The 12560-nt window shown below is 46.3% G+C and overlaps 1 protein-coding gene across 1 annotated transcript; it reads left to right on the top strand.

The window, feature by feature from the left end:
* Positions 1-4647: 4647 nt before the first annotated feature.
* On the top strand, positions 4648-11863 carry IRX1 (iroquois homeobox 1). Its single transcript, XM_081323469.1, has 4 exons — positions 4648-6406; positions 8893-9895; positions 10980-11052; positions 11409-11863. Exons 1-4 carry the CDS (start codon positions 6125-6127, stop codon positions 11437-11439), a joined length of 1389 nt encoding a protein of 462 aa, XP_081179595.1. The 5' UTR covers positions 4648-6124; the 3' UTR covers positions 11440-11863.
* The last annotated feature ends 697 nt before the right edge of the window (positions 11864-12560 follow it).

Raw genomic sequence — 12560 nt, 5'->3', positions numbered from 1 at the left:
AGCTTTTAAGTTTGTTGGTGCAAAGTTCTCCGCGGAAAGTTTCTGCGCTATAGCTAAACTCCCGGAGTTGAATAGAAACGGGTTTATTAAACCCGCTCCGGGGCTTAAAAAAATAGGGGCGGGTGGGGTGGGGGGGGAAAGAAGGAATGACAGCACGGAGATGGATCTCCCGGCCACTGTTAATTGTTGGACACACGCCGTGTTGCTCCGACGTGTGTGGAGGGGCTGAAGGAAAGAGGGGATTGTTTCCCAGCCTCCTCGAAGTGGGGAGAGTGATAAGTAATAACGCGTGTTTAACAAGCCTCATAAATCCGAACTTGTTGAGACGCGTCCCTCCCGCCCCCGCCTCCCTCCAGGCTCGGACGCGAGAGGAACCCCGGTTCCCCTGCCGAAACAATGGCTACATCAAGCCTTTAAGGTGAAGGTGCATATGCCCCACAGCCTTTAAACTTGGATCTCGCCGTTATATTTAAGCGCCATTGGGAGAGGTTGGAAATGCCGGGTTCGTTCTTTCAAGGCACTAAAAACAGGCAACTAAGTGCTTTACTACAAAAATCCGTTCCGTTAAATTTTCTGGACCTCCTGCGCAAAGGCTTAGTTAGCCTAGAAAGGAGCTTGGTTGGTTCCTACCAATTTGATTTGGGGAGAGAAAATAAACGAAGCTAATTAAACCCGACTTCTATCTGCCACTGAGTTTTTTTTTCCCTTGCCATGCTCCGAAAAATACACATCCCCACAAAGAAGCGTACTTCGACAGCAAGCAAAACAAGCGAAGAAACTCTCCCCAAATACATCCTGGTAGAGATTCCTGCCCCAACCGACAAAGTGGGACAGGGTTTCCTCTCCGCTATCCCGGGTGGTATCCCACGGGCGATTATTTATCCCGCGGTGAAATGAAGACGTGTAACAGTGCCGTCCTTTGATCACCCTTCAGATTTAGCCATCTGAGGTGGCCACAAGAAATCGGGGTGGGTTTTTGGTGTTTTTTTTTTAATAGACAGATACCGACGTACGGACCGTTGTAATAATAGGTCTATTATTATGGGATTCGCTTCAGTGGAATGTAAAATGCACGTGTGACGTACGGGCAATAACTTAAAACATAAATGGACTGGAGATCGGTTTGGAGAGGGCTTTGCAAATGGTTTGTTTGTACGCTCCTTACTCCTTTCCTTTTCCACAGGAAAAGCCCGAGACATGGAAAGGCCAAGGATGCACAGGGAAAAGGAAGAATCAGAGCAGCTGTACATTCGCGGAGTTCGACCCAGCAGGAAGGGGGAAAATACAACAAATGTCAAGGAAAGGAGTGCGCGACCATCTCCGCGCCGAGCGGCCGAGGAGCCGCGGCGTCTTTTGACTTTCGGTTGATTATGATTGCAGTTTGGGGTTAGCTTTCTCTTCTCCCCCCCCCCCGCCTCGCCCCCCAGCTTTCCCTCGCCGGTGGTGGGACTTGGGCAGGCTTGCCTGGAGCCGGATTGTCCCTCAAGTCCCCCGGGAGTCAGGCGAGCAGCAAAGCACGCTGGTGCGTCCCTGTCTGGCTATCTTTGCTTCCCTACCCCCCCCCCCACCCCACCCGTCAACGGTTTGCCACTGCAGTCTCCAGCCTTCCATTTCGGCAGCCGCGGCGGGTTTCTCCGGGGACTTCCGCTGCTCTTTGGCGGCGGGGTGGGTGGGGAGGAACAGCCGGCTGCGTTCGGCACCAGCCGAGGAACTTCGGAACCTCGGCCTTTATTTGAGCAAGCGTGGTCTTATAAGGCGACCCGATAAAGTCCCTTTCCCTTACTTGCCGCCCCAGATTCTTCCCAAACAGTCCCACAGCTGCCCACCCCTCCCTCGGTTAACCCTCGTCAAGTAGCGGCTTGTAGGCCTGCCTTGTCACTGTTTTGCAAGAAAACCCCTGCCAGTCCTGGGGAAAAAAAGACCTTGGATTCGGCTAGGCTTTTGCCAGGAGCGATCTGAGACGTTCTCAGCAAAACCAGTTTCTCCCGGCATCATCACCCGCGTCATGAACCACCAAAACCTGGCTTCGAGCTGGGGATTTCTTAATACGGACAAGGCTTTTGGAAAGGGCCCCCTTCGTGTGAAAGCGGGGGACACGTTCAAGAACTCAGAAGTCGCATTTTCCTCGTGAACTAAATGCAAAGCGCTGAAATTGGGGTGGGTGGGCGCGCCCCTGAACTGCAGCCTTTAACGAGGGGCCAAGTCCCGTTCCGTTCAATGGAACGCCTTTATTTTCCAATAAATAGGCATAGGATCCACTTCGGCTGGATGGCGCCTTCCGTCTAGGGTCATCCCTTTCAGATCCTTTCTATTTTTGTCCCAGCTCGTTGCCTTCGCCTGCTCCTTCGCACTTTAATCCAGGCCTTCCTTCCTTCCTTCCTTGGTCGGTTGATGGGACGCCTTGTCTTAAAAATAAATAAAATAAGTAAGTGTTCCAAGCAAAAGATTGGTAGTATCACTTGCACTCCTTTTTAAAGGAGGCTATTCGCAAATTGAATTCCACAATTCCAGAAAAGTAGTGTGTGTGTGTGTGTGTGTGAGAGAGAGAGAGAGAGAGAGAGAGAGAGAGAGAGAGAGAGAGAGAGAGAGAGAGAGAGAGAGAGAGAGAGAGAGAGAGAGAGAGAGAGAGAGAGAGAGAGAGAGAGAGAGAGAGATCATTTGAAAGAGAAAGCACAAAAGGAAACTTTACACAGCTAACTTTGTGTCACAAATCCCACAAAAGAAAAATCCTGAATACAACCCAGCATTCGGAGTGGCGGTGGTTTCTTCCTCTTTCGAGAAGGGACGGTAAGGGGTAGGAGAAGGGGGAGGTTTCAGCTTTCTTATGGCTGAAGTCCAGATTTTCCCGGCTTTCCCAAAATCGATTTAAGTTGCACTTCTATTTCTACTTATTTGAAGAAAAGCACTACTTCCTACAAGAAATGGGTGGGTGTAAAGCTGCTCTGTCAATGTGTTGGCTGTGTATATCCTTCAAAATTCTATGGAAGTCTGTTTCATTGAATGGGGGGAGGGGGGCATATACTTCTCTCCCCAAAGTGTGTGTGTGTGTGAAGGGGGTTAATCTAGACTTTACATAATGGAGGAAATGGGAAAAGGAAGGTGGGAAGTTGTCCTATAAAGGCCAAGTACAGATCCACAGGTAAAACAAGGGCCACCTTCAATATCAGAGAAAGAGAGAAGCGCAATGGGCCTTGGAACAACAAATGAAGCCAAGAATTTAGCGGCTGCTCAGAGTAACTTCTACTTATAACTAGGCAAGTAGAAAGCCTCTAACTCCTCTCACTTTTTTTTGGTAGGTTCTGCAAGAACGGAAAATCTGTTTGCTTCTTCTTCTTCCTCCTCTCTCTTCCCCTCCCTTCCCCTTCGCCTTCACCGACTGAAGGCTCAGAAAAGGTTGTGTGTGTGTGTGTGTGTGTGTGTGTCTGGGGGTGGTGGTGGAGTGAATCTTTCCCTTCTTCCACCTTGAAGCTTCTTTTTTAACCTGGCCCACGGACTACTGCCTGTGCTCCAGTGCAGCCTGTCCTGATTTAGGTGGCCACCTAACTTAAGGACGTTCAAGCTAAATTCTCTTCCCCCCCCCTCTGGGGGATTGTACAGACCTACATGACTTGAGTGATTGAAGGAAGGAAGGAAGGAAGGAAGGAAGGAAGGAAGGAAGGAAGGAAGGAAGGAAGGAGTGAGTTGTCCTGGTTCTTCTATTTGGCTGGCTCAAAATAATAGCTACAAGTCCCACTGATCTGAATTGGAAGAACTTCACAGTTGGAGTTTGGCAATGGGTAGACCAGTAAGAAGCAATATGTCACCTTCAGACTCCTAGGAAGAAAGTTTGAACAGAGAAGAAATTAAGAAGTATTCAGGAGGAGTCCAGTGATGTCAGTAAACCATTTACACAATGCACAACTACAGATTAGTGGTTGGATGTGTAGCCAGTTAAGGTGCATGGTGCACAAGTTTAAGCCTAGACTTGTTTCTTGCACTGATACTTCACTATTTAGATATACACGTCCAGATCATTTCAATTTTTTTCCCCAAAAGCAAGGTATGGGGAAGACTTGAGATCAAGTGCTTAATCCAAGTAGAATAAATAATCGGTGTTTGAAGTAGAAGCAAGAGAAAAAAACGAAAAAAAGCAGCACCTGAAATATGAATTAATCCAAAGAAGGAGGGTCAACATAACACATATTTCTATTTCCTGCCTTCCTGTAGTTAAGGGGCCTAAAAGTGATGTAAGTGATTTACAGGAATTGTCTACCCGTTGCAAAGAAGTAAAGGCTACTTCGGCTTTCGGGGATATTGTAATGGCTGTTTCTTTGTGGTTGTAAATGTGTATAGTAGGTTACAGCCAAAACACATTTTAGGCCAAGAAGGCAAGGGAGAAGTAGTTGACTTCTGATGTCCCATGAAAGGAAGCTGCCTTGAAGACCAGGAAGCCTGCTTGTGTGGTGCGCCGTCTACCTTCTGCAGAGTTTGGAAAGCCACACAAAACGAGCCTTCTGGATTAGCTTCAGCAAAGAATTACTTGCTGTAAAACAAACCTTCAGACGGTCGGGATTGCACACACTCTTCCCCGGTTTGGAAACGGGGTGGTCTCGTTTCTCTGGATGCTGGTTGGCGGGAATTAAGCACCCCATGACGAGCTGTCCAGGAGGACGGGCGGAGCCCCTGCGGTCTTTGCTACCTTGCCCAGGAGATACAAAGGCGCCTTCCACTCCAGCCGGGAGAAAGAGCTCCGCGGCCTGGCTTCAGGGCCCGGGCGAGAACGGCAGGGACCTAGAAGGCGGCAGCGGATCGAAACGGGAGAGCAGAGAAGCGATGCCAAGGCCACGCCACGGTCGTACAAAAGACAACAAATTGTGCACCGCTAGGCGGCAATTTCTTAAAACGACGAAAATGGTGCGCTCCCCGCGTCTGCCTTTTCTTCTGGAGGTTTTTTTTTTTTAGAAAGCAACAAAAAGATCTCCTCTTCAACACTGGCGGGCTTCCATCTTTACTCCCAGAAAAGAATGTGAGGATCTTTTAAAAGTTTTATTTACTGCAAAGGCAGATGAGGAAGAGAAGAGTACAGTACTCACTTGTTTAGTATTGCAAGGAAGAGGTTTCTGGGAAGAGCAGCTGGAAGGTTTAATTCTGTGTTTGCGCTTAACTGCCTCGATTAGAGACTATCCAAACAAAAATGAAAGTCAGTGGAAAGGAAGTGGCAGCTCCACCCTCCAAAAAGTCTTAACTTCCTCACTGGCCCATTCGTTTACAGCCGACTCTGAGCCGAATTGAGTCCGTGTAAGCGCTGGGGGAAAAAAACAAACAAAAAACCCGACCCCAGTTTTGTTTTGTTTTGTTTTGTTCTGAAGGGGACACACTAAACAGCGAAACCCCAATGTTGGGCAGCTGTAAAATCGTGTAGACAGGTTGTCATACAGCAACGGGGGCTTTAAATACGCACGCACGCACGCACACCCCCGCACCGCACAGCAGCTGCGCGCAGGCACGCATACTCTCTCTCTCTCTCTCTCTTACACACACAAACACTCACACACACATCAGGGCGAAGTGGTCCTGGCAGGATTGCTAAACCACGTGCTCCGCGGAGGGGGGAACGCGGGGTCGGGTAGGCGGTGCTTGGAGCTCAAGTGGGTGCCAATCAAAGCATCAACTTCAAATTGTATCTGAAAGATCAGCCGAGGACCTTAGGGCAGGCGCATCAGTCGGAGCTCAATTGTTGATCAGATCACATCTAAGGGATTTAGGAGCGTAGACGAGCCGAGATTTGAGAGAAGACGCCCCGCCGAGTTTACCCACACGCACTGCGGCCGCCGCCTCCTCTTCCTCCTCCTCCTCTTTCCACCACCACCGCCTCCTCCTCCTCCTCCCCCCCTCCCCTCTTCCACATGCAAATTCTCCGATCCGTCTGAGCGGGAGAGACGGGACCGATCGCAGAACCCAAAAGAAAACCAACTCGGACGGGGGCTTCTCTCTGCCTGCCCTGCCGGCCTAAAGCAGTCAGGAGAACCCGGCCGGGGCGCTCCGCCGCCCTCCGCTTGCTGCCCGCCTCGCTCCGCCGCCGACTCCTGGCTCGCTCTTGCCCCGTCGGCGGTGCGTCCGGTCCTTCCCCGCCCGCACGCCCGGGATGTCCTTCCCGCAGCTGGGCTACCCGCAGTACCTGAGCGCCAGCCAGGCCGTCTACGGCGGCAGCGACCGCCCGGGGGTGCTGGCCGCCGCAGCCGCCGCCGCCGCCGCCGCCGCCTCAGGCCGTCCCGGAGGTGCCGAGCTGAGCAGCGGCTCCACCGCCGCCGTCACCTCAGTGCTGGGCATGTACGCCGCCGCCGCCGCCGCCGCCGGACCCTACAGCACGGCCAACTACAGCGCCTTCCTGCCCTACACCGCCGACCTGACCCTCTTCTCGCAGATGGTGAGTCTGGCCTCGATCGGACGCGGAGGGGACGGATGGGGGGGGGGGAGACTGACGCGACCCCGGAGCTCGGGAAAGTTCGCGACTTTGGCAGGCGAAGGGTCAGCCCCACGTCCAGGCCGTTTGCTTTTTCGCCGCACCGGGGGCTCCTTCTGGGACTTGCCTTCCTCGTCGGGGCCCGCGGCGGGTCTCCGGACCATCTTCGAGCCAGTTTTTGGCTCCGCATTGACAGGTCAGTCCGGAAAGGCGAGCGCTCTTTCGATCCGGGGCGCCCTTCTTGGGCTTCTCCGCCTTGCCGACGCTGCTGGAACTTGGGAGATTTTCATTGATTTTTGTGGCCGGGAAAGCGCCAGCTAGGATCCGAGACGCACAAGCCACGAGATCGCCGGCCTCCCCTAAACGCCTTCGAAGAAAATCGGACCGGGATTTTCCCCCTCCCCTCCCCTCCCCTCCCCTCCCCCCCTCCCTTCCCGCGCAGCTGCCTTTTTCCAGGTCTTGTCCTAATTTCATAAAATTATTCTCGCTTTTCATTCGAAATGAAGGCATTGACTTGCGGTGTTAATTCGAGTCCTCATCTAAACCAAATCAATTTCAATCCCTCCCCCCCCCCCCGCCGTTCAAAATGGCACATTTATGGCGATTTTTTTTTTGCAATTTAATTTAAATGAAATTAGCTGCTTATTGTTCGTGTTTGACTGCTTTTATGTGGACGTTTTTAGGATGTTTTCAGAAGAAACGGATTTTCTCTTTCAGGTTTATTGCTTCGCATGTTTTATGTATCCGCACTTAAATGCTAACAGATACGAAACAATTGCGTGTATAACTTGTCCTTTATAGATTTGCCGTCTGTTAGTATGTTTGTGGTGTTTAAGGATTATTTAAATTGAACAGAAAGAAGTAAATATATTTAGTAAGGTAATGTCATACCTACCTTTGACAAAAAATAACCACTGAAAAATGAAATGCAATCTTTGTAAAAAATAAAAATAAAAGAAATCCTTAAAAAAGCATCTTTATTCAACTGTATACAGCAGGCAGCGGCTGAAAAAGACTATCTATTTTCACTTACTGTCCACCAGTAAATGATAAGTAGAAGCAGTAATGATTTTCAAGTGGCTACTTCAAAAGAATTCCCAACAGGGGAATACAGAATTTATCATTTCGACAACCAGAACAAAAATAGCTCAGTGAGATAAGGGAATGTAGTGAGTAGACTCTCATAGAGTTATTATTAAAAATTACATTTTGCTTTTTTCATAGAGTGTATGTCTGTATTTTCTTTTTACAACTGCTTTTCCAAACCTGCTTGGGGAAAAATCAATGTCTTTTGCAACGGAATCTTTGGCTTTTCCACTCTGGTGATTTTTAAACATTTTTAAAAGCTTGATCTTCTATTTAAAACACACACACATACACAAACACACAGACGAGGAGAACTTTGACACTGATAGGAAGCAGAAGGGAATAAAAAGTCTGGTTTCTCCTCAGGGTACACCTGATTCCTAGAAATCAGAACCTGAGGCTTCAACAGATTCCTTCCTGAAGCTTGAGAAACAGTCATAAAATAACGTGTGTTTGTATGTACTTGCTTAAATTTGCAATTGGTGGTGATAATGAGGCCTAATGTGATTGTTGGAAGATAAAATGTTATATACCAAAGACTTGATGGGCTAATTTGATTTCCTTGCTTTACTGCTGATAATATATTGATTGAAAATAAATCACTTCACTAAAGAGGTACAAAGTTGAGGGGAGGGGATGTTTCGTTCCACTTAGAGGAAATAATTTCTGAGAAATAACTATATGAATGCATGCATTACTTTTTATGCTACTAAAAGCATGAAGTGGCCGAAAGGGAGGGACAAAGACATCCTATTGTGAGCTAAAATCTTATATTCAATTTCCTGTGAGTAAGGTCCTTGAACTCTGGAAATTACTACTGAGTAGGCACACCATATCATACTGCTAAGCCCCTGTGAAAGATTTATGTGCTTAATTTCCCACACACACACCGAAATTAGTATGACTTCAGTGTGTTTAACTCTGGCGGGATTGATTTGTGCCTTATCATTGTCCTTGTGTGGTAGAGCAAAAGGGAGATTCAGCACAACTCCATTCTCTTTCCTATCTCTCTTTAAACTGCTGCCAGGGCTGAGCAAGAATCGGCCTGGGCCCTCTGTTGCACTAGACATGGTCCAGCAACCTGCGATGATGCCCTGATGCTATCTTTCTCGATGTGGGTTGGCACTTTTTTTTTAAATAGCACAATAAATATTGCCTCCTGTGAATCAGGATTTCAGAGATGAAGCTGGTGGGCTTTGATGGAGACCCGAAGGGAGGGAGGGAGAGATGGAACATCTTTCCCATTCTTTTTATCTGAGAAAGAAAAATAATTTGGGAAAGCTTTGCTGAAGAGACAGGAGAGCCCGTGGAAAGGAAATAATTGAATAACTTTTTTTTTTCTGCTTCTCTGAATGTCTTTCCAGGGTTCGCAGTATGAACTGAAGGACAACCCTGGAGTCCACCCTGCTACCTTTGCTGCTCACACCACTCCTGGTTATTATCCTTATGGGCAGTTCCAGTATGGGGACCCAGGAAGACCTAAGAATGCCACCCGAGAGAGCACCAGCACCTTGAAAGCCTGGCTGAATGAGCATCGCAAGAATCCCTACCCAACCAAGGGTGAGAAGATCATGCTGGCCATCATCACCAAGATGACCCTCACGCAGGTCTCCACCTGGTTTGCCAATGCCCGGAGGAGGCTGAAGAAGGAGAACAAGGTCACATGGGGATCCCGGAGCAAAGATCAAGAGGATGGCAATCTCTTCGGAAGTGACAATGAGGGGGACCCTGAAAAAAATGAAGATGATGAAGAGATTGACCTAGAGAGTATTGACATTGACAAAATTGATGAGAATGATGGAGAGCAGAGTAACGAGGAAGAGGAAGAGAAAGTTGAGCTTTTGAGGCAAAGGAGAGAAGATGTCCATTTGGAGAAAAATAAGATCTTGCCAATGCCGGGCTCTGAAGGACTTAAACCCAAGGAAACCTTGCCATTGGGCAAGGAGGCCTCAGACAACCCTACTCGGATCTTGAGCCCCAGCAGACAAAACACCCTGCAAGGCCCAATGCACAACAAGCCCAAGATCTGGTCTTTGGCAGAGACTGCAACTAGCCCAGATGGAGCCCTCAGCAAGCCAGCTCCTCCTTCACCTCCTGCCCAAGTGAACCACACTTCCCCCCAGCTCCAGCATCCAGCTTTCCTTCCCAGCCATGGACTTTACACCTGCCAGATTGGCAAGTTTCACAACTGGACAAATGGGGCATTTCTCACCCAAAGCTCCTTGCTAAACGTGAGGTCCTTTTTGGGAGTTAATCACCACCATGCTGCCCATCACAACCACCACCTTCAAGCCCAGCACCAACCTTCAGTGTTAACAGCACTCAGCGCTGAAAAACCTTCTGAGCGGACCAGCCCCAAACACATAGGTAATGCTTGAAACAGATAAATAAAAGCAGGAAAGAGGCCCCTTGCAAGTGGATTGAAGTGACCCTTCCAAGGTAGTCCAGACCAGGAAACCAAAACCAAGAATAGTAACACTACCTTTATTATGAGTTTGTAGTACCTCTTCCCCTGCCTTTATGCTCCAGAACATTGGGGAATGTCAATTTTGAGCAGCTTTCTCCCATCCAGTTCCTGCTTTGGACTCAGATTACTCTTTTTCAGACTGCTGTTCAGGCTGCATCTCTTCCTCCTGTCTCTCATTTTCACAGCACATTTCACTTGGGGATAAATCCCACTAAACTGGTATTCAGCCACCTTGATGCTGTAATTCTCTCTCTCTCTCTCTCTCTCTCTCTCTCTCTCTCTCTCTCTCTCTCTCTCTCTCTCTCTCTCTCTCTCTCTCTCTCTCTCTCTCTCTCTCTCTCTCTCTCTCTCTCTCTCTCTCTCTCTCTCTCTCTCTCTCTCTCTCTCTCTCTCTCTCTCTCTCTCCTATGAAACCTCAGGTCCTCAAATAGAGCCATAACTGCTAGATTGTCCTATGACAGGGAAGCTGCCTTTACCCAGCTCAAGTGGATAAAAGGCTAAGAAAACTGTGATAGTCCAAATTATTCTGTATTAACAGGACTATTAAGGCTTTTGACTTCTGAAAAAAACGAAGTGTGCATGAACACATTTAGTTGGCTTTGGAGGGGAAAATGGTGAGACGTTCTAGTATTAAATTACTGTTAAATGTATTAGATTAATTTTAAAAATGTACCCATTGTAGTATTGCAAACATAAGGAAATGTTATTCTCTTCCCACAGCTGGTGGGGAGGTGATGTTGTACATTTTGGTTGAAGTCACTGGGACATTTCCTGGTAGATACAAGACTTGAGTTGGGTTTCTAGATTCATATATTAGTTGCTCACACAATAGACTATGCCTTAAGAAAAAAGAAAAAGGGTGAGATGGTGGAATAATAATATTTATCGTGCACACTATCTTTGGTTCTATGTGGCCATGTAGGTAAATTTTGTTAAAAGTTCTTTTCTTTTCCTTTCTTTTCTCTTTCTTTCTTTCTTCTGCAGAAAGAGAAAACGTAGCAAGAACTGACACTCCGCCTCAGCAGTTAAAATCTCCCTTTCAGCCTGTCCGGGACAAGTGAGTTCTTGTTCAGTGAAATTTACTTAAAGGAAAGAAAGTGCTTGGATAATACAGACTAATCCAAGCACACCCTCATTATCATAAATCAAAGCAACAATCAAGCAATTCAGTAAAGCTTTTCAAAGTGGCATAACTTACAAACTATATACTTTCGCCTGGAAGGTGTGTGTGTGTGTGTGTGTGTTTGTGTGTGTGTTTAGAAAGTGACTTCCCCCATTTCTATTGTGTGTGTGTGTGTGTGTGTATGTGTATCCTTTTTTTAAAAAAAAAATGTAGTCAGTTCCCTAATGCAGATGGGCGACAAGTAGCTGAGCTTTCACTGATAGATGGTTCTGTCTTTTTTTTCCCAACAGCTCTTTGACTCAGCAAGAGGGAACATCGTGAATTTTAACAACTCTCCCTTCTGCTTGATTAAATGTTTTTTTGGGTTTTTGTTTTTTTTTTTTGTTTTTTTTTTGTTTTTGATAGAAAAAGGAAAATTTTACAGACTGGTCTAAAGAACAAAACAAAAAATGGAAAATGATTTAAATGACTCCCATCAATCTCTTTTTGCAATAAGGTAGTAGCAATTCATTTAAATAATAATAATAATAATTCCAGCTCCTTAACTGGACTTTTTCCCCCGTTTTCCATTATTCCATTTTAAGAAAGTGTAATTCTAACCTTGATTGGGTAAATTGTTTTTGCTAAAGGTTTCCTCATGTGATTGTGTTATTCTGTATATAAAGTGGTTTCAAATTGTAAATAGTGCCACAGCAAAAACTTGTCTAAATCATATATTTTTGCCTAATAAACAAAAATGAAATTATGACTTTGCCCTGCATAAGTGACTTTCGGTTTTGCATATGGAAAACTCAAGGCTTTTATTGTTTTCCAACCAATATTAGTAGGGCTTTAAGCACTAATCTGTTCAGTTGATAGATTAATTGACTAAAGCTTGGGTGACTAATTATGAATATAACATAACTGACACACTTTAAGTAATTAGCCATGTGCCTAAAAATTATTTAACAGAGAAAAAGGGTTTTTTTTTTCTTCTAAAGTTTTTGCACCTAAACCTTTTAGCTATTTTAAATTTCTAAAACTACTTCAAAACTATATTGCTTCTGTGATATTAGTAGTATGCAAGTTGAATTGATTACGTTTAATCAATAAGTAATTATTGTACTGCCCAGTCTACTCAGACGTAAATCCTATTGAACTAAATGAATGTCACCCTCAGGTGCTATATTTAGAATTGCAATCCTGGGTTAAAATGGCAGTTGATGGATAAATTATTTAAACTCTACATGGTCAACATTAAATACTTATGACAATTTCCACAGCAAATGGCACCTTAGAGTAACTCACATTGAGGACTTTTTCATAATTGTGAGCTTTCTCATTTAAATCAAAGTGTGCTTTATTTGAGGGGGTGTCTGGAAATGGCCTGCGAATGTGTTGCTTTTTTTTGTGCTAGAGAAATTAATTCTTCCTTGAAAGGGGGAAAGGCTGCTGTACCATTC

The sequence above is a fragment of the Vipera berus genome (assembly GCF_964194415.1).
Source record: "Vipera berus genome assembly, chromosome: 3".
NCBI classification, from domain to species: domain Eukaryota; kingdom Metazoa; phylum Chordata; class Lepidosauria; order Squamata; family Viperidae; genus Vipera; species Vipera berus.
This window is presented reverse-complemented; position numbering and strand designations above follow the sequence as displayed.